This window comes from Choristoneura fumiferana, chromosome 12 (assembly GCF_025370935.1).
Source record: "Choristoneura fumiferana chromosome 12, NRCan_CFum_1, whole genome shotgun sequence".
In the NCBI taxonomy this organism is placed as follows: domain Eukaryota; kingdom Metazoa; phylum Arthropoda; class Insecta; order Lepidoptera; family Tortricidae; genus Choristoneura; species Choristoneura fumiferana.
The window spans coordinates 11,116,650-11,134,941 of record NC_133483.1 but is presented as its reverse complement, the minus strand read 5'-3'; the positions used below and the strand labels follow the sequence as shown (position 1 = coordinate 11,134,941).

Sequence of the window (18,292 nt, the reverse complement as noted above, 5' to 3'; positions counted from 1 at the left end):
TGCAGTTGTGCAGGTAACTTCGGAAAGTGACGTCTAATTTCACTTTTCATTCCTTTTATACAATCAAAAACATACTATAATTACAATACGTCACATTATTAATGATAATGTACCTTAATGCGATGTTAAATACCTAATCCTGTTTTCGTAGGACAGCAATACTCATTTAGTACTAAGTGCTAATTGATGGATCCAGTCTTTAATTAAAAATATGCTTATTTGTTGCAAAAACACTACCGGATAAACCGGAACAAAATATGGCCTATTAGTACTGCACTCAACTTTGTAACGTACTTACACCATTAGGCAAATGGTCATAATTTCAAAGTCTATGAATACTCGTTATTATTTGTTGACGCAACTGGGAAAAGAACCTAGTCGATTACAAAAAAGAAAACTTATTAAACACAAGCTTTTGCCCGCGGCTTCGCTCGCGTTATGTTTGGGGTACCATAGATTTCATTTCTACGAATCTTTTTTTCGTGTTTTGATTGATTTTTCCGAAGATTACCTATATGGAAATAAATACAGACAGACGTTTCAGGCAGATGGTGCAAATTTTCGAATTAAAAAATCAACCTACATAATCATAATTCATTCCAACTTTGAACTCCAGCTGTTTCACATATTCAGGAGTAGAATTTCGAAAAAACGTTCAAGTGCCTACGCTTTTCTTTTGACCGCAACTTCGTACACGATATTATAGTTACTAGCTTTTGCCCGCGACTTCGTCCGCGTGGAAAAGTAACTTTGGGAAGTATTTAATTTACTTAGGATACCTATTCTGCCAATAATAGTACAAACATCTACGGTTTACCGAAAATAACCTATTTTAATACATTGCTATAAATATTAACTATTTTTTTTTTGGTCTTCCATCCATCCATCCTTCCATCCCATGTTCTTTGGTAAAACATAAATATTTTGCGGGTAGCCACATTTTAGCAATACGACCTATATTCTACCCTGCCAACACCACAGGAGAAATTCTTCATAGTGAACTCTTGACACCTTACGTCCTTTATTGTAAGTTAGGAGGTAGGATTATAATTAGACGGCATTTTTACTAGCATAGCTACACATATTTCTGATAAATATACTTACAGTAAATTTGTTTGGAATTCCTTAACAACTTTTCATCCTCATATTTTCAACTTAACAATATAAAAAAAAAGTAAATAGGTCGAAATTTGAAAAGCGCCCGAAGAAATGTTTTTTAGGGTTCCGTACCTCAAAAGGAAAAAATGGAACCCTTACAGGATTACTTTGCTGTCCGTTCGTCAGTCTGTCTGTCAAGACCCTTTATCTCCTAAACGCGGGGAGAATAGGTATCGAGTTGAAATTAAAACCCTAAGCTCAGGTCAATAGTCCCAAAAGCTGTGAAAAAATCAACCTGTAAGTCAAGGCAATCAAAAGCTACAGTCATTAAAAAGGTTTTTCCATATAAATCGCCTTAACAAAAAAAGTTATAGGGTACTTCCGGCTGTCATAGAAACTTGGAATTTTGCATAAAGGTAGCTCTTATACTCGTAGCACAATAAATAAGAAAAATCTGAAAATCATAATTTTTCATGTCTAACTGTCTATGTCAATAAGCCATCTAAAATGACCCCACATTCCGTACATTTTGCTTATGAGCTTAGAAGGCTCTGCTAACACTGAATCATCCCATCTGCTAACATCCCCTCGCAGGTAACATTTTCAAAAACGCTTGAACAAATATCTATTTATTTCTTATAAGTAACCAACTGCCAAGTTTCATAAAGAACCATCGATTTATCTAGACAATGATGATCTTCCATATAAAGTTTCATCCCCTATTTCACCCCCCCACAGGAAGAATTTTTAAAAACGCGCGAACATAGGTATATCTATTTATCTCCTATCACGTGCCCAAATACCAAGTTTCATTCAGAACCATCGATTTATCTTCGGCAATGACGATCTTCCATATAAAGTTTCATCCCCTATTTCACCCCCTCATAGGAAGAATTTTTAAAAATCGTGCGTACAAATATCTATTTAGCTCTTTTTACGTGCCAAAATGGCAAGTTTAATAAAGATTCAAAAAAGCTCAAACAAAATATCGACTTACTTCTTATTAAGTGCCTACATGCCAAGTTTCATGGTTTTATCTTCGACAGTGACGAACTTCCACCATATAAACTTTCAACCCCTTGATGCCTCTTTTTCGCGATAAAAGATAGCCTATGTTCTTTCCCAAGGTCTATTCTATCTCTGTACCAAATTTCATCAAAATCGGTTTAGCGGTTTAGGCGTGAAAGCGTAACAGACAGACAGACAGAGCTACTTTCGCATTTATAATATTAATAATATATAATATAAAATATTAAATAATAAAATATAAAAAGTAAAAGTATGGATGGATTTGGCAAAATCCTTCCTTAGTGGCTTACTCGTATCACAACGTTATTAATTTCAGCGCCATCTGTTAATTTATCAGGGTACTTGATAGTCATAGCACGTATTTGAAAACTTGAAGGTGGGAACTTAACTCTGAGTGTAGTAGCTACCTCCACTTTTAAGGGTTGAATTTTTATACCCTAAGGGTCGAATTTTTATAGCCTATAACCTGGCCGGGGATTTTCTCGTCAGATTAGTAAAGTTTGCATAAAAATCCGTTCAGCCGTTCTCACGTGATGCAAAAACTGTTGGAACGTGTTCTGTTATCGATTCTAAGTATCCCCAGCCAACTTTTTTTCGAATATCTTCCATGTACAGACTTTCGACCCTCTTCAGCTTTATTATATGTATAGGATGAATGACCAAGTCATTTAAATACTACCAGCTGCATAGGGATGGTTTACAGGTTGATATAATAAAGTATAACATAGTTAATGACACTTAAGGAATCTCTTAATTGATATAAATGTACTCGTTCAGACGTCAGCTAACGCATCGTAATCATACCACGGGCAAACCGCCTGTGACAAGGTCTTAAAATCGAGTACTGGGTCGTTATGTCATACTACACAAGGGCATAACTAATGTCTGAATTACATCTAAGGTCACCTAGTATCTTAGGAGTAAACAGCTATTGATCTGCTCTGTCAAGCAGAGCCAATATGCAAACTATTTACATGGGTCAATACTTTCCTTGAAAGCTGTAAAGTTATATTTTTTTACAACTTACTCGTACGTCGCTGCAGGGCTACTCCGAAGCTCGAAGTTCGTGTCGTGTAGTCCCTCTCGCTCGCTCGTATTAAATAGTATAAGTGTCAGAGGGACCGCACGACACGAACTTCGAGCTTTGGAGTAGCCCTGCAGCGACGTACGAGTAAGTTGTAAAAAAATATAACTTTACAGCTTTCAAGGAAAGTATTGACCCATGTAAATAGTTTGCATATTGGCTCTGCTTGGCAGCCTTGCTGCATCAGTTGGATAGTGGCATAACTAAAAAAAACATTAAGAGCCGTAAATAAACGCTTAAAAACACTCTCCTGGAACTGTTCTCCTGAAGATTTTTTTTTAGATAAATGTTTATCGTAAGTACCGTAAAAGTAACAAATTTGGAGTTGAAATAAAAAATACAAAAAGAGTCCAAATCCAAGCATAGTTATGTTTATGTCACGAACTAACTAATGCCTCAACATAAATGGAAAAAATTTGTTGGTTCTTTCCTTTAGAACAATAAAGAGTTTACGTTTAGTTTATATAAATTCACCAGATGCTAAAATTTATTCCTTATTTCTGTCCTTTGTAAAGGATGCTTTTTTTGGTAGCAAAATAAAGTATTGCATCATTCATTTACTTTTGTCTAAGTATATATTATGTATAGTAAAGTTGACGTGACGTCGTGATTCATTTTTTGCATGCTATCAGAATACCAAATCCAAGTTATGACGTATCGGGTACGGATGAGATCAATAGGCATTATGGATGTACTCGTACCTACTTCAGTGTGCCTGATGCCTCTAAATGGACATCGTACGTCCGCTCACGACACAGAAACAACATCGATTTTTTAATCATCGTTTTTAGTTAGAATCTTAATTCATCACGCCGAATTAGGAATTTACGACAGAAGTATACAAAAACCAAAGACGGACATATTTTTTGTGGGAATTAAGTAGTTCGCTGATCGAACTCATCATGGCTTCGTGTAAAGTAGAATATTTCCGCGTAGGTCCTTAGTTATCAGCCCACGTTTGCTTCTGAGGCTGAGACCGCGACGTAGGTCGCAGGAACGATGACTGCATTGTTATTCCATGTAGTGATAAGGTCACAATAGGTATTCACAATTTGTAATCTTACATGGGCATTTCCTCAAATATAATTAGCACCTTTGTCCATCGCTAAAGACTGAGTGACTATAATAAGTTGATGTATGACAGCATGATTAAGTAACTGACAGTGTCGGTTACAAAGTTAAATTATATTATGTGGGTATTGATAACAATCATTTTAATGCAGATGTAGTTTTAAGGTACTGCTCAGAAATTGTATAAATCAATGAAAACTACTTGACAAAAAAAGTATTTTGTTTAACTAGCGTCCTATTACATAGATAGTGTACTTATGCAACTTTTTATTCTGTCACCATATGGCTGATGAGTATTTCCTCTATTTGTCACTCTACAATCCAACAATTAAAATGCACAAACACGGACATTGTTTTCCTCTATGGCTATTTTTGTTCCATGTAATATGTAGCGGGTGCGTGCAATTGCCACACACTGGCCTTCGGGGTTCGGTTAACATCTATTGTTCAGAAGATTACTGATTCCGTCTCTAATTCGTGGCAAACCTATTGTTTCACACAATCCGCTGCCCGATTTTACAGTACTATGTATCGTTAGCTGACTGACATCTCGACACAACAAGCCTTCGATTATGGTAAAGTTCCCATTGTACCTTAAGGATGGATTAAGTATACTTCATTAGTTACACACGTGTCAGGAGCAGCCTGCTAGTTTGATAGCGTCGTGTACCTATGTACCTATTTCTGGGACTAATTAGCTGTCACAAGTTACATAGAATGCGACCTTCACTGATGTGTAATAGAATGGATATACCTACTGCTGTTAAATTATGAACAGCTGGTGTGCGCTTTATGTTTAGGTTCGTGTATAACTCGTGTGGAGCTTTCAATCTTTTCTCTTCTATGTGTACTAGTAATTTTAAAATTAATTTCTTAATAGGCAATAGTAGGTAATTTGAGAATTAAAGCTGTATTGTAGTAAGCTTTCACTATTTCTCACTTTTAAACTGACTCTTTGTTGGTCCTAGACTATAATGTCCTTGTCATCTACTCAGAGCTTGACTGGTAGAGATTCCTTTAATGGATAAGTACGCCTTTATAGATATATCTCTGCTTTTTCAATTGTGTTTCATTTAATTTTGTAAAATAAAGTGTTTACATACATATTATATAAACTTTTTCAAAACATGTGCATTAATGTACCTACTGGTAATACGTATAAAATTCATGGTCTTCAATCCAATTCTACTAAATATTATCGTGGTTACTTTATTCATCTTATATGCATCTTTTATTTTGGTTACCATAATACGATAGAAGAACATAGAAGACAAAAGTATATACGGTAGCGTAGAAGCGTCTCGAACAACATATGTCCTAAAACACATAGATACTATTCCCATAAAAATATTAAGAACAAATATTTCTCAATGTAACTTGATTTGACAACATAAACGTATAACGCGACAAATGACAGTTGCAAGTACCTAGGTAATTGGTGAACTGTGCGCTTTATCTTCATTACTTTTAGCACATCCAATCTAGCCATCAGGTGTTTTAATGAAAAATAATTTACCATTATTAATAGGCTTAAAGTCCTTGGCGCATTTAATAACCAGTTAGGAACAATCCCGCTCCCACGCTCCAACTTAGAATCTAACACACCAATCAAGTAGCGCGGACCTTGGATGCATTGCAATTGTTGAGCAACAGGAACCTCCGTTGCATTCATTGATTGCATTAAAAGTGAGAGAACAGCAGAAGACGTCGCGATTGCGTTACTGAATCCCTTCGACTCACATTTAACAGTAAAATCTTCTAAATACCCTCAGATTTTGTCGGAAAATTACATTCGTCATTGTTATGTTGATGTTGATAACTCTATAATACATTCCACATAAATAAATTATATCTACTTGCTCTTTTATGTCCCATCCCATCTGTTCGTGAAAGTTGAGTAGGTACCTCAGTGGGTACCTAGACACTGTGTACATCTGTACTTACTTTCTTCTGTTGTAAAGTGTCAGCATGCGGGATATTTTGGCTTAAATTACTAGCCTAAGTTTCACACAAAACTGCTTTGTATTATGCTTATTTATTTATGTCATCGTTTTGGCGAAAAATTGTACAGAACATGAACATAATTTTCAGTAGGTACGTATTTAACAGTTTAAAAGTTATGGCTGAGCCGAACATTTAGTTTTGCAAACTTTTATCAAGACCCAAGGCTGTATGAGGTAATGTGATACATTAATTATTTAGCAGTCTAGAAACTACTTTCGATCACCTAGATAGGTATTACACGAGTTTTCTCAAATATAAATGTTACTTGTATCATGCTGAAATTGAATTATATAACACGAAATACTTTAAAATAATAATATAAGCCCCGCTTTTCTGCTTTATGATTTAATAATTGAGTTATAATGAACAAATCAGTTCATTTCGGTCGATTGGTTTGGCCAATGTTTTATAACTAGGTACACTAGTTACATAAACAGAAATGATAATAGTAAAAATCTACTAAACTTTAATTACATAAGTACCATAATTACATGAGGCCTCATCGATTTAAATGGATATTTATCATTTAACTATATGAATAAATAATCGTTAATGACAAGATAATCTTAGAATTAATTTGAATGATGATATGTCTGAGCAAATAAATACACGAAAGTGTAACAAAGTCCTAATTAAATATACCTATTTGTAGACACTAAAAAGCAAGAAAAATATGACAAAAAATTATCCGACTCGCTACCTCGCGACTCGCGCCCTAGCTAGTCAAGATGATTTCAACCGGCAAGGCGAGACAAGGCGAGGCGAAACAAGAATTAAAATTTGTATCAGGGCGGCTCGCGGCGGGCGCACTAGAATCCGTACAAATTCCAATTCTCGTCTCGCCTCGTCTCGTCTCGCCTTACCTACATAATATTGATTGGGCTTGGTACTGATTTCAAACAGATCAGTAGAAAGCGCACATAGAAAACATATTTTATTTAGTTAGTTTTTTTTTATTAAAACTAATCCAACCGTCTACTAAAATATTTCGGATTAATTTTAAGACACCTTGTGCAAAGTATTGTTTTTTTTTATTGGGAACATAATAATCTACGATCAATTTTACTGAGTGGAATGATATTTCTTAACAAAATTTTATACTAAATACTTGTTGCTTCTTTGCTAGTAAAATTCTGCTCGCTCACAGACTCCCAAGAATTACCGGTCCGAATAATGACAGCGAACTCTTTTTTAAATTTCTGAAGCATTCAATTCGTGACTAAGGAAACATCGTATTTTTGTTCCCAGGTGTGTGTTTGCAGCGCGTTCGCTGCATTGGACGGCTACAGCCCCCAACAGGATCCTGACCAGTTCCACATCCAGACAGACGAGGATGACGAGCGATACTTCCTCTATCAGACACACAACGGGCAGTACCGCAAGGAACGAAGGTTAAAAGACGGATCGGTTGTTGGTAAGATACATTTTAATCTAAAGACATGAAATTGGAAGAAGTAACTAATAACTAACATTCGATCTCAAGATTCGAATACATAGTAATATTCAACTACATATTTATTAATGCTATTCTGGTCTGAAAACAAGGAATTTATGGAACAAACCAAATAGAAGCCAACATTTTATGTTATTATAGGCATCCATTACATTCTGGTCCGAAACAGGTGCGAATTAATTACATACCTAATTAAGATATATAAAACGTATTTTTTTTTTACTCGTATGTCCCCCAAGCTTTCAAAACCTTGGTAATGATCTCTACCAAGACAAGAACGCGCCCACACGGTAGACTTTGACAATGTTGTTATGATACAGTTTACTTACTGCGCCCACTTAGCAATTATTTTTATGGAGTACAACAACTTATACGGAATACGCTCATAATATAATTCGCTGTTTTTGTGCTTCAGGTACCACAGGATGGGTTGGCGCTGATGGTTACCTCAGATTGCAGGACTACATAGCTGACAACGAAGGTTACAGAATATACAAGTCGAAGACCGTTTTTGTCGGACAAAATCGGCCAATTGGGGTATGTGTCGCTTCTTAATTGATTTTACTTAATATTTTTAGGCACAGAAGCGGTCAGACACGCGTAAAGATAAAGAGAATTTAGTCCAGCTTTAGCTGTATGTCCGCTGATGTGATTGAATGGGTTTTGGGCGGCTGTATGTATTTAATTATCATTTATTTCGAGTCAGTAACGAAAATACTAACTTTTCTTTGGTTGCATTAAAAAATAAACGACCAAAAATCCTATATTAGCATTTGCATTCGAAAATATTAGAGTTGGATATTCGCATTCGTGAATATGAGAAATTTGATGTTCATGTACTAAACTCAATAACGATCTATTGAAGACAATGTCTCAGCACGAGTCAACAGGAGTACCTACTCATAGACCTAAACTCAGATCTTACTTATATACATACTAATTTTAGTTTTATTCCATATAATCATTATTTTTATTTATTTTTCAGGAATCGTTGAAAATCGCCAAAACTGCTCCAACGGATTCAGGTTTTGGTGTAACCCCAGCGCCTGCGCACCGTCCAGTGGTGGTCAACCGTGGACCGCCGCGGTTCAGAACATCGACACAAGCGCCACCATCACCATCCTCCACTTTTGCCCCACCGTATTCCTTCCCCGCAGAAGTATCAGTCACACCTCCATCCCACCGCCAACCATCATCTACTCCACATGTCCATGTATCACCAAACTCCATAGACTCATCAACACCAACCTACGACTTCAGACCCACCGTCCCGCCGATTACCGCAAGTGAAGCGTCGCCGTCTCCACACTCTTATGACTACGATTCGTCGAATACAAATACGATTGATGATGGTTACTACGCCAGTGACAGTACACCTTATAAGAGAGTTGACTTATACAACCCAAACTCTTACAGACATGCTGACGCTTGGATACAGCGACAGAGAGCAGGAGCAGCCATCGGTGATGGTTATACACCTCAGTTCCCTGGCTACGATGGCATAGCATTTAGAAGAAACGGTTTTAGGTACTATCTTCCGAAACAATACCACGAAGAAGAAAACGGCAGTTCGGATGAAAGAACTGGAAGTTTCGGTTACGTCGATCCCTTTGGTATCCGAAGAGTAATCTACTACAATACATCGCCGGGACAGGGATTCCAAATTCGTAAAAATAATAGATATGTTGGCCACGAAGCGACGCCTTATGATCCCAGGCCCTTGAACTGAATGTATTTACAGTGAACTTTTAAATGTGTGAAAAATGGTTACCTACTTAAATTATTAACTTTAAATCAGTATTGTTATTCAAATACCGGGACTAATAGTAAAGGAGATAAAACGAGTTATTTACGAACGACGCGAACACTTAGCCATTAATTTTATATGTATAAGTCTAGTTAATTAATTTAAAAAAAAGGTAAGGAAAAACTCGATGCTCATAAATTAAGTTATTTAATCGTTTCCATAATGTCATCATATCCATTCCATTCCATTATTACTTATTATTATGTTAGTTATTGTTATTACTTTAATTATATATCTTCGGGACGTCTCCCAAAGTTATATAGTTAAAATAATATCATTTTTCGGCAGTTTTTAAATAAAATCAATACAAAACATGGAATGACCGTAAATGATGACATTATGGAATCGATTAAATAACTCAAAAGCAATTGTCAAATAGTGTACCGTCAGTCGAGTTTTTTTTTTTGTAACCTTGTTAACTTAACTAAATGATTAAACTGAACAATCTATTGTAACATTTATAAATATCAAGTGCCATCTCAGATTATTTATTTATTATTTCAAAGCAGACATGTACTTGGGTAGTTACCTATTTAAAAAAATCATGATGCTACTGCAGTAGGTACCTATTCACAAAGAATAGCGTGCTCGTAATTATTCCAAAAAAGGACATACGTATACATTGTACAAATAATACCTACCGCTATAGGTAGCTATTTACGTATAAAAAACATAAAATTTAAAAAAGCCAAAAAGTACCGTTAATATGTCCTTAAACTTGGCAATAAAGGTTTCTAATAAGGATAATGGTCATTATCATTAAGTAGCTACAGTTCAAAGGCTTGGAGGCCGATGAACTCATCGCACTCCGGTTCGTGACTAATATGAGTATTCCTCCTAAAATGGAAAAATGTAGGAAGGCTTGAGAATAAAAAGTAATGTAGGTAGATAGAGAACTGGAAACATAACTCTGTGCCTACACAATTTTATACATAGCATGTAGATTGTTTAGTCAGCGTTCAAAGTAGGTATGTTGATTATTTTGTACCCTGTCCCTCGCAAATATTAACGAAACAAAAAACTAGATTGATAAATGTAATACGAAAACAAACTACAAAAAACCGACCAAGAGCTTGTCGGACACGCCCAAGATAAGGTTCCGTAGCCATTACGAAAAAATCAAGTAATACAATGTGTGTTATAACACAATTAAAACACTTACTACAGTCTTAAAATCAATACCAGAAAAAGAGCGTATCTTTCACGTTCTTACGTCCTTTTGTTGAGAAGCGCAGTTTTTCGACAATAACTCAAAAACGGTATATCCGATCATGTTGAAACCAAATTTTCGTTGAAAGTATTTATTAAGCTTTACCTTTCCATATTTTTTGGACAAACGGTTTACAAGATAGAGACACAATTTTTGCTACTTTGGGAGCGATTATTTCCGGAAATCTTCACTTAATCAAAAAGTTTTTGTAGACAAAACCTTATTTCTATCTTTTGCTATAAAGTAGTCTTGTTAGTCTAAATCTAAAGGTCTCTTGAAATAAAAAGTTATCTTATACACTCAATCAAATATCATCTAAAATTGCTCCTTAACATTCGTTAGTCAGAAATTCAGGATTTTTTAGTTTTGGGTACTTAAAAGTATAATCTCGCAAGAGTCCCAGCGTGCTTTATACAGAACATACAAATCAGGCCTAAGAATAACTATCAAATGTACTATATGGACCTCAATTTTGTCAATGAATCAATAACTTTAAATATGTTTAAATGATTTTCAAGATTGCCAGAATGGAAACTCTTAACTCGATCTGAAACCCTGCATCTGTTTTAAAAAAATCTGGAATTACGAAGCTACATTAGTGGTGCTTGTTTTTTGTAGTGGTAGGTGTACTTTAAAAAGCGTATTATACAATAATGACGCGTAATCTGAAAAGATGCTAAATGAGTGTACCTATCTCAAGCTATGACTCATAAAATATCTTTATTCAATTATATCCTTACAAATTATAAAAAAATAATAAAAATTACAAAATTAAAATTGAATCAAACAATGAAACAAAATTAAGTCAAATAATAAAACAAAATAAACTGTGACTTATATCTTAGCCTTTCAAATCTCCATTTCATATAAAATATTAGTCTAACAGTGTATAAAAGATGTAGATAGATCTTTTATTTTACATGACTCAAGAATCTTTTTAACAAAGTAAATGCTTTAAATTTTTAGTTCTTGCTTTGCAGTGACTTAGACGTAAGTTCGGTGCGTGTTTAAGTTAATCTGTCGCAGCCAATGATTTGTCATTACCAAGTGTGCTATAGAATCCAGATGATGACAAGATGTAATGTAATGACAGCTCGTTGCCGCGACTGTACTACGGGAATTAATTTATATCTACTGACTATTATATAGTGTTCGTGTATATATACAAGTACAGTCGACCTAACAAATTGTTACGAGAATAAAATGAGCTTTATTTTGGGAGTCTTATAATGAGTCGACTGTCCTTATGTGCCTATGTATTTTAACCAGATTATCGCAATTTATTTGAAATTAATTGTTTTGTTAAACCTATGCAAACATAATATTATAGTATTAAATATCAAGAGGTTTATTTTACTTATTTTTCTTTCTTGCTATAGGTACAAAATTAATTTTAAACCAAGGATCAAGGACCAGGTAGAGTTTCCAATTTAATAATTGACGGCAGTCCGTTGAAATTGAAATACATGAGAACCAAACGGTTTTCAGTGATGATTTTCATTTTGCGCGTCTACGTGTAGTCTACGCGTAGTAGGTATAAGAGGTTATTTTTTTAAGAAGCAACTTTCTATGTTTTCTTTAGTGAAACAATGAGTGCCTATAATACGTAGAATTGATACTTCGAAACATGTCAGCCATACCATGACTACTAACACGAGTGACCCGTGAAACTTATTTTTTCTAATTTATATAATAAACTGTATTTAAATTATTCCAGAACATTTCAGTAAATGATTGCGTTAGTTTAACTGAACATTCCATCAGGCATGATTGTGGCCAAACGCAGGCCTATATTGTATAAAAAAAAGCTTACAGGGGCGTTCACTGAAAAGAACCTAACCAGCTGCTGAAATAGGCATTTCAGATTAATTTTAAGACACCATGTAAGTAGGTACTGTACAAGTATAGCAAGTTAAAAGAAATATTCTTTGTGACGAAAATACGGCATTTGACTAGTCGGTTCTCTGCCGTTACGCACAATATTTTTTTCCCAAATGTTTTATTTCCCAAGTCATGATTTTCTCTGAAGCCATATCATTTTTGAAACTTTCATAAAACAAACCTAACCTAACCTACTGTGCTCTATAAAACCACGTAAAAATACACTAAGAAACATTTTTGGTTTCGCAAGAAAGCTGCCGGCGCGAGGGTTGCCTGTTGCCTCCCTTAACCTATTGCTGAGCTTCCTGTGTAGCTCCAGCGCACCCCTACCCCAAGGACCTAGAGTCTCGACGCCGAAAGCAAAGAAATGATATTGGGCGCCGAGACAGCTATATTTTGTGACCTTGGGGCGTTCCCAGCAAGTTCTTGGGAATCAGAGTTCAGGTTCAACGCGGGAATGCTGCCTGCGTGATGGGCACCATGCCAAGAGGCCCACCTCTCTTTTTTTATTAAAGTTTTAGTTTTAGTTATTTCAATTTAATAGTAGTTTTAGTCCTATAGATTTTTTGTATTTTCTTGACATTAAGTATTTATGGTTTCGGAGAAATTTGATAGTTGGGAAATGAAACATTTGGCAAACAATAATTGTGCGAAAAGGCAGGTACGCATTAGTTGTATATATCCCAGAATTAGGCACACAAGTATTTTTTTAATTCCAACAGTGTGAAGGAATTTTATTTTCTGTATTTTCTAAATGAATTTCATGCAAGAAAAAAACAACAAAATAACGCAATAATTTAAGCACAATCTTTCTTTTACTAATATTATACAAGTTTGGGAGTATGTAGAGGTGCGTGCGTGCGTGTGTTTGTAACTTCTTCACGCTAAAACAGCTGAACGGATTTAAATGAAGTTTATCACATAGGCTATTTTTTGCTCCCAATATTCTCACAGGATCCTAGTAAAATCCCTAAATCAGAGCCGCTTAGTCTAAAGATATGAAAATTTGTACGAGTGTTTGTCATACTTAGTAAATGAAGACTACGAAGTGAGTTTGGTGCAATTATGGTGCAATAATAATTAGTAACTTTTTCTCCAAATGAGATACCATTACATAAGTACCAATGCCATAAATATTGCATTAATAGAAGGAAATAGGTATTTAAACCACCTAATTAAAAACAAATAATGCATTTAATTGTCATTAAAATTAATTACGCAAAATCATTTCTAGTTGTGCGTCATTTTTTTCGCATATTTAAAGGCTTTGCAAGCTATGGTATGGAACATTCGAAGCAGACTCTCAACAAGTACAGACAGGTACAGCTTTTGATACAACAGTGTTTTTATTTATTAAACAATATTTTTAACATATCGAAAATACAAACTGAAATATAGATGCATAGAAAAACCACAAAAATAAGACCAGCGCTGGGAATCGGACCCAGGTCCTCGGCATTCCGTGCCACGTGCTATACCACTACACCACCCCTGGACAGTGATACAGACACGAATTTATCCTATGCACCACATATCCCAGCTAAGCTGAAGCTGGTGGTAAAAGTAACAATAAATTTGGAATTGAAATAAAATAAATACAAAAAGATTCCAAAATAACAATCTTAACAATATTTTTATTACATTTTGTTATATTGTTTTTTTTGTTTTTCGCAGGAGCCAAAAATATGTTGCGACTTACCTTTTGTTTGTTGCTGGCCAAATCAGCCTTTGCTGCAAATGCCTACCCGTTGGATGGAAACTATAGTCCAGTGGGTCCAAACACCAACTTAATCTACAATTTCCAGCAAATTAGAAGTGATCAGCCACCACACGTCGAGTTAAGGGAAGAAAACATTCACAAGTACATGAACAGACCTAGCACCACTTCTCGAGTACCTTTACTCCGCAGCCGCCCATATGACGATGGTGAGAAGCCCAAGTACCCATTACCGTACAACGCAATGCAGTGGGAAGCTTTACAAAACGCACCGAAATACGAAGCACCAACGCAAAACTGGAAGAGCGTCCCTGCACCTCCGACCTTTCCTCACTGGGATAGCCTGTCAGACTTAGCCGCTACAAATCCGATAAACTACGAGAGCCAACCAGTGATTCCTCAACAGCCTATCGTGATGCCTGAAGCCCCTGAGCAGTACAGCGATCCTGAGGTTTATAGCCAGGCTCAGAATTACATGCCGTCTACGTCAACGATGCTGCCGATGTACGCTTCGACGATGCCTCCTATACGCCACCATGTGCCCCGCCACTTACCAAGAGGAAATTCTGCCCCTAGAGCCTCCTCTAGGTACAACTGGAATGATTCCGCCAACATGGAACCTTCTACCACCACACCAGCCCCTGTAGCTACAAGTCGCATGCCCCCGCCGGCTGCACCGACCTTGACACCGTGGTACGACGGTTATTAAAAATTTAAGTCTAGCGTTTAGAAGAATTTTACCACATAACTCACAAGAGGTACTTAACACATATCAGTGAATGTGAATAAAACAACAAGCAAATCAGCAAAATCCAATGAAACGTGATACATAATAAAATTAATATTTTTGACAACTTCTCTCAGTTCTTTTATGCCTTTTAGTTCCAGCAAGTAAATTTTGCTCATTAAGCGAAATATTATCATTGCTAATACGAGTAGGTGCGTTGACTTTATACATAAGTTAACGGATAATAATTGTTGATCATAAATGTATGTTGACTCTTTGCCACATATTAGTATTGAACTCTATACACTGCACGTGGCCCAACACACCCTTAGCCAGGTATTTTAATCATGTATGTTAGGAAGAACATATGTGATTTTCCCACTAACGTCGATAAGCCAAATGCTACTAGAAACACAGGGAAGCTTAAAGTTCCATCTTACAGACTGGCTAAAACCAAAAAGTCTTTTCTGGGAAATTGCATACGTTTTTATAATAAAATTCCAAAAAATATTTTAAATGAAACGGATACAAAATTCAGATCTATTGTCAAGAAGACATTAATATCAAATGCGTATTATAAAGTTAATGATTATATCATGGACAGGGATATTTGGAAATAATTCCGATCCGCATTAGCGATCCCTTCAAATAGCGAACCTACTGGGTTAAAAATAAAGTTGTGTTAAATACTTGTGATGTATACATATCATTTAATAATATTGTAAATCTGTTTTAAAAAATATATATATACTTCGTTGAGTTTCTTGCCGGATTCTTCTCAGCAGAGGTTTTTCCGAACCGGTGGTGGATTTTTTTTGACATTCATAAGTGCTTGTTATGGCCTAAATTGAATAAAGATATTTTGACTTTGACTTTGACTTTGACTTTGATTTTCTGCAACTTACTCACTCATAATTTCACATGAATTAAACCTTAACGACCGTCAATTTAGAGCAGGCCAAATGATATATGTATAATTAATTAAGAATGTCGTTAGTGGGAACCATTGCCTTAAATGTTTCAAAAGTTTACTAAATTATCAATAGCTTTGAGTGAATCCAGAGTGAGTGGTAGTGAAGTATGTAATAGACAATAGTGGAGTCAGTCAAAAATTAGTTAAGGTGGCGAAAATATAAACCTTATTTTATTCCAGCAAAAATAACTCTATATATTCCAGATATAAAAAACTGCGAGATAGAGGAGTAAGTTGCAAACGTTCATGATAGATAAAAAAAACAGAATTGAAATAAAAGCTATCTATTACTAAAAAGTATTAATTTATTGAATCAGGCGTTACTTTGCTGAGGTCCTTATTTATAAACGAACTGAATGAAACTATTACTTTGTTAACCCGCGACCTTTTCGGTCGTAGGGGGAAGGTGAACAAAGTAATTGTTTCGATTCATTGATATGGACCTCCGCAAAGTGACACCTGATTCAATAAATTATTTAAAATCGGCCTGCGTAACCATACTAAAATCTTAAATTATATCTTAAAATATTGCAGTCTAACTTACTGTTACTTTACTATTACATAAAATTGAATTCGATAGTTTGGATGAAAAAGCCCGATTATTAGCTGCAGTAGACATAATCAGACAAACAAACCGATTCATGTACCAGGAACAAACAGATTCATGTAATTTCACTATGATTTTCGTAACTAAAAAAAACCAAAATATGGGAAGTCAAACATGATATTAGTAGTACAAAGATTCCTCCCTGGTACATTTAGTTTGTTCGACTGTACACGAAATGCAAAAGTTAAAATTCAAGACCTATGTGGGCACAAATAATATAAAATATGATCTTGGGTTGCAATGTAAAAGAAAAGTTCTGCGGGCTTTATTTACAATATTGCAATCAAGTTAGCCTACTCGTTATGGCTTTGTTCACGTGAAAGTGTGATGGATGAGCAATAATAACTGACGTTATAGCGTCAATTATTATTGCGCATTCGAGTATTCAGGAATATTTATTAAAACAAGTATTTTGCAGTTATCTATATATATTTGTGCTTGTCATTTATCCATAATTGTACGATGTCATCAAAGTACTCGTATGTGCCAAAGGTCGTATTTACTTTTCTGATTTAGGTTCGTCAACCAACACTGTATAGCCATAGCCAGGGTACAATAGTTTAGGCTTGCTAGGTTTAAACAGATCAGTTATTGAAGAAGGTAAGAAGGAAAACCATTCAGAAATAAAGGGAGGTAGAGTGAAGAATCTGGGAGGAGATAACTTAATGATGACGGTTTCCCCCTCCTTTGGTGCCTCAGAAGTAGTTGATTCCCTAGGCTCTTCCGGCTCTGATAAGTCTGATATGGGCTCGGGTATCTCACCTTCTTCATTAGGTATCGGTTCAATCCTCACTTCCAAGTTCTTGAGCGGAGCCAGCTCTGTTGGTGCGGCGTAAGCCCTGATGACAGGTGCACTGATGTACATTTCGTCTTCTAGTCTTGGCACTGCAGGAAAGGTTGTTGGCATGGCCAAAGCCGAGCCTACGAGACAAAGTACTAGCAGCATCATCTGGAAAATAAATAAAAGTGTGGAAATAAAAATGAAGTTACTCAATAAATATGTAAAAAACCCTTTAAGATTTGTTGTTGTCGTACCTTGGCTTTGATCTTGTTGGGTCTACTGTGAATAGTCCAAAAAAAAACACCGCTTATATACAGAATCGTTAAAGCATTATTAATAGTTTTGAAAATAAATAAAATTACAAATTTGTGGTTAGCTGTTTGTGGTCATAAAACAATATAACGCTTACTCTTAATGGGTTGATAAGACTTAGATGAGTGCAACTATTAGAGATTTATCTAAACACTATATATAAGTTGTTATGTCGTAAATGTTGACTGACCTCACGTTAGAAGGCAGTGAAGTATAAAGTTACATGGTTGTTATAAGTGGAATTTTCAAAAAAATATTTAATTATAATTTTACATTATAGAAATTGACATCTGTTTCACTGTGAATTGCTACAAATTTAAATAATTTTTTTTGTGCTGAAATGTATTCGAGAAATCCGTAGAACGTATCGGTAAAACACAAATATTTTGCGGGTAGCCATGATTTTAGCAAGCGATCATGCATTTTTCTATGCATAAATGTAAGATTTTTTTTTCCCTGACATTGCGGCTAACCCCTTTATTGTAATTAAAGCATTTTTACTATATAGCTACACATATTTGATAAATTAATGCATCCC

The 18,292-nt window shown here is 35.4% G+C and overlaps 3 protein-coding genes across 3 annotated transcripts; 2 read left to right on the top strand and 1 right to left on the bottom strand.

The window, feature by feature from the left end:
* Positions 1-7,534: 7,534 nt before the first annotated feature.
* On the top strand, positions 7,535-10,028 carry LOC141433779 (uncharacterized; the record flags this gene model as incomplete). The annotated part of the gene is given in 3 exon segments (XM_074095882.1): positions 7,535-7,700; positions 8,155-8,276; positions 8,725-10,028. Coding segments are annotated over 3 exon segments (1,032 nt in total), but the record flags the coding sequence as incomplete, so codon positions are not given.
* A 3,841-nt stretch (positions 10,029-13,869) lies between these two features.
* Positions 13,870-15,212, top strand: LOC141433308 (uncharacterized). Its single transcript, XM_074095284.1, has 2 exons — positions 13,870-13,957; positions 14,312-15,212. Exon 2 carries the CDS (start codon positions 14,323-14,325, stop codon positions 15,061-15,063), a length of 741 nt encoding a protein of 246 aa, XP_073951385.1. The 5' UTR covers positions 13,870-13,957; positions 14,312-14,322; the 3' UTR covers positions 15,064-15,212.
* Positions 15,213-17,071: 1,859 nt separating this feature from the next.
* LOC141433309 (uncharacterized) lies at positions 17,072-17,806 on the bottom strand. Its single transcript, XM_074095285.1, has 2 exons — positions 17,697-17,806; positions 17,072-17,610 (listed from the first exon to the last, which is right to left on the bottom strand). The coding sequence occupies exon 2, from the start codon at positions 17,608-17,610 to the stop codon at positions 17,161-17,163; it is 450 nt and encodes a 149-aa protein (XP_073951386.1). The 5' UTR covers positions 17,697-17,806; the 3' UTR covers positions 17,072-17,160.
* Positions 17,807-18,292: the final 486 nt, after the last annotated feature.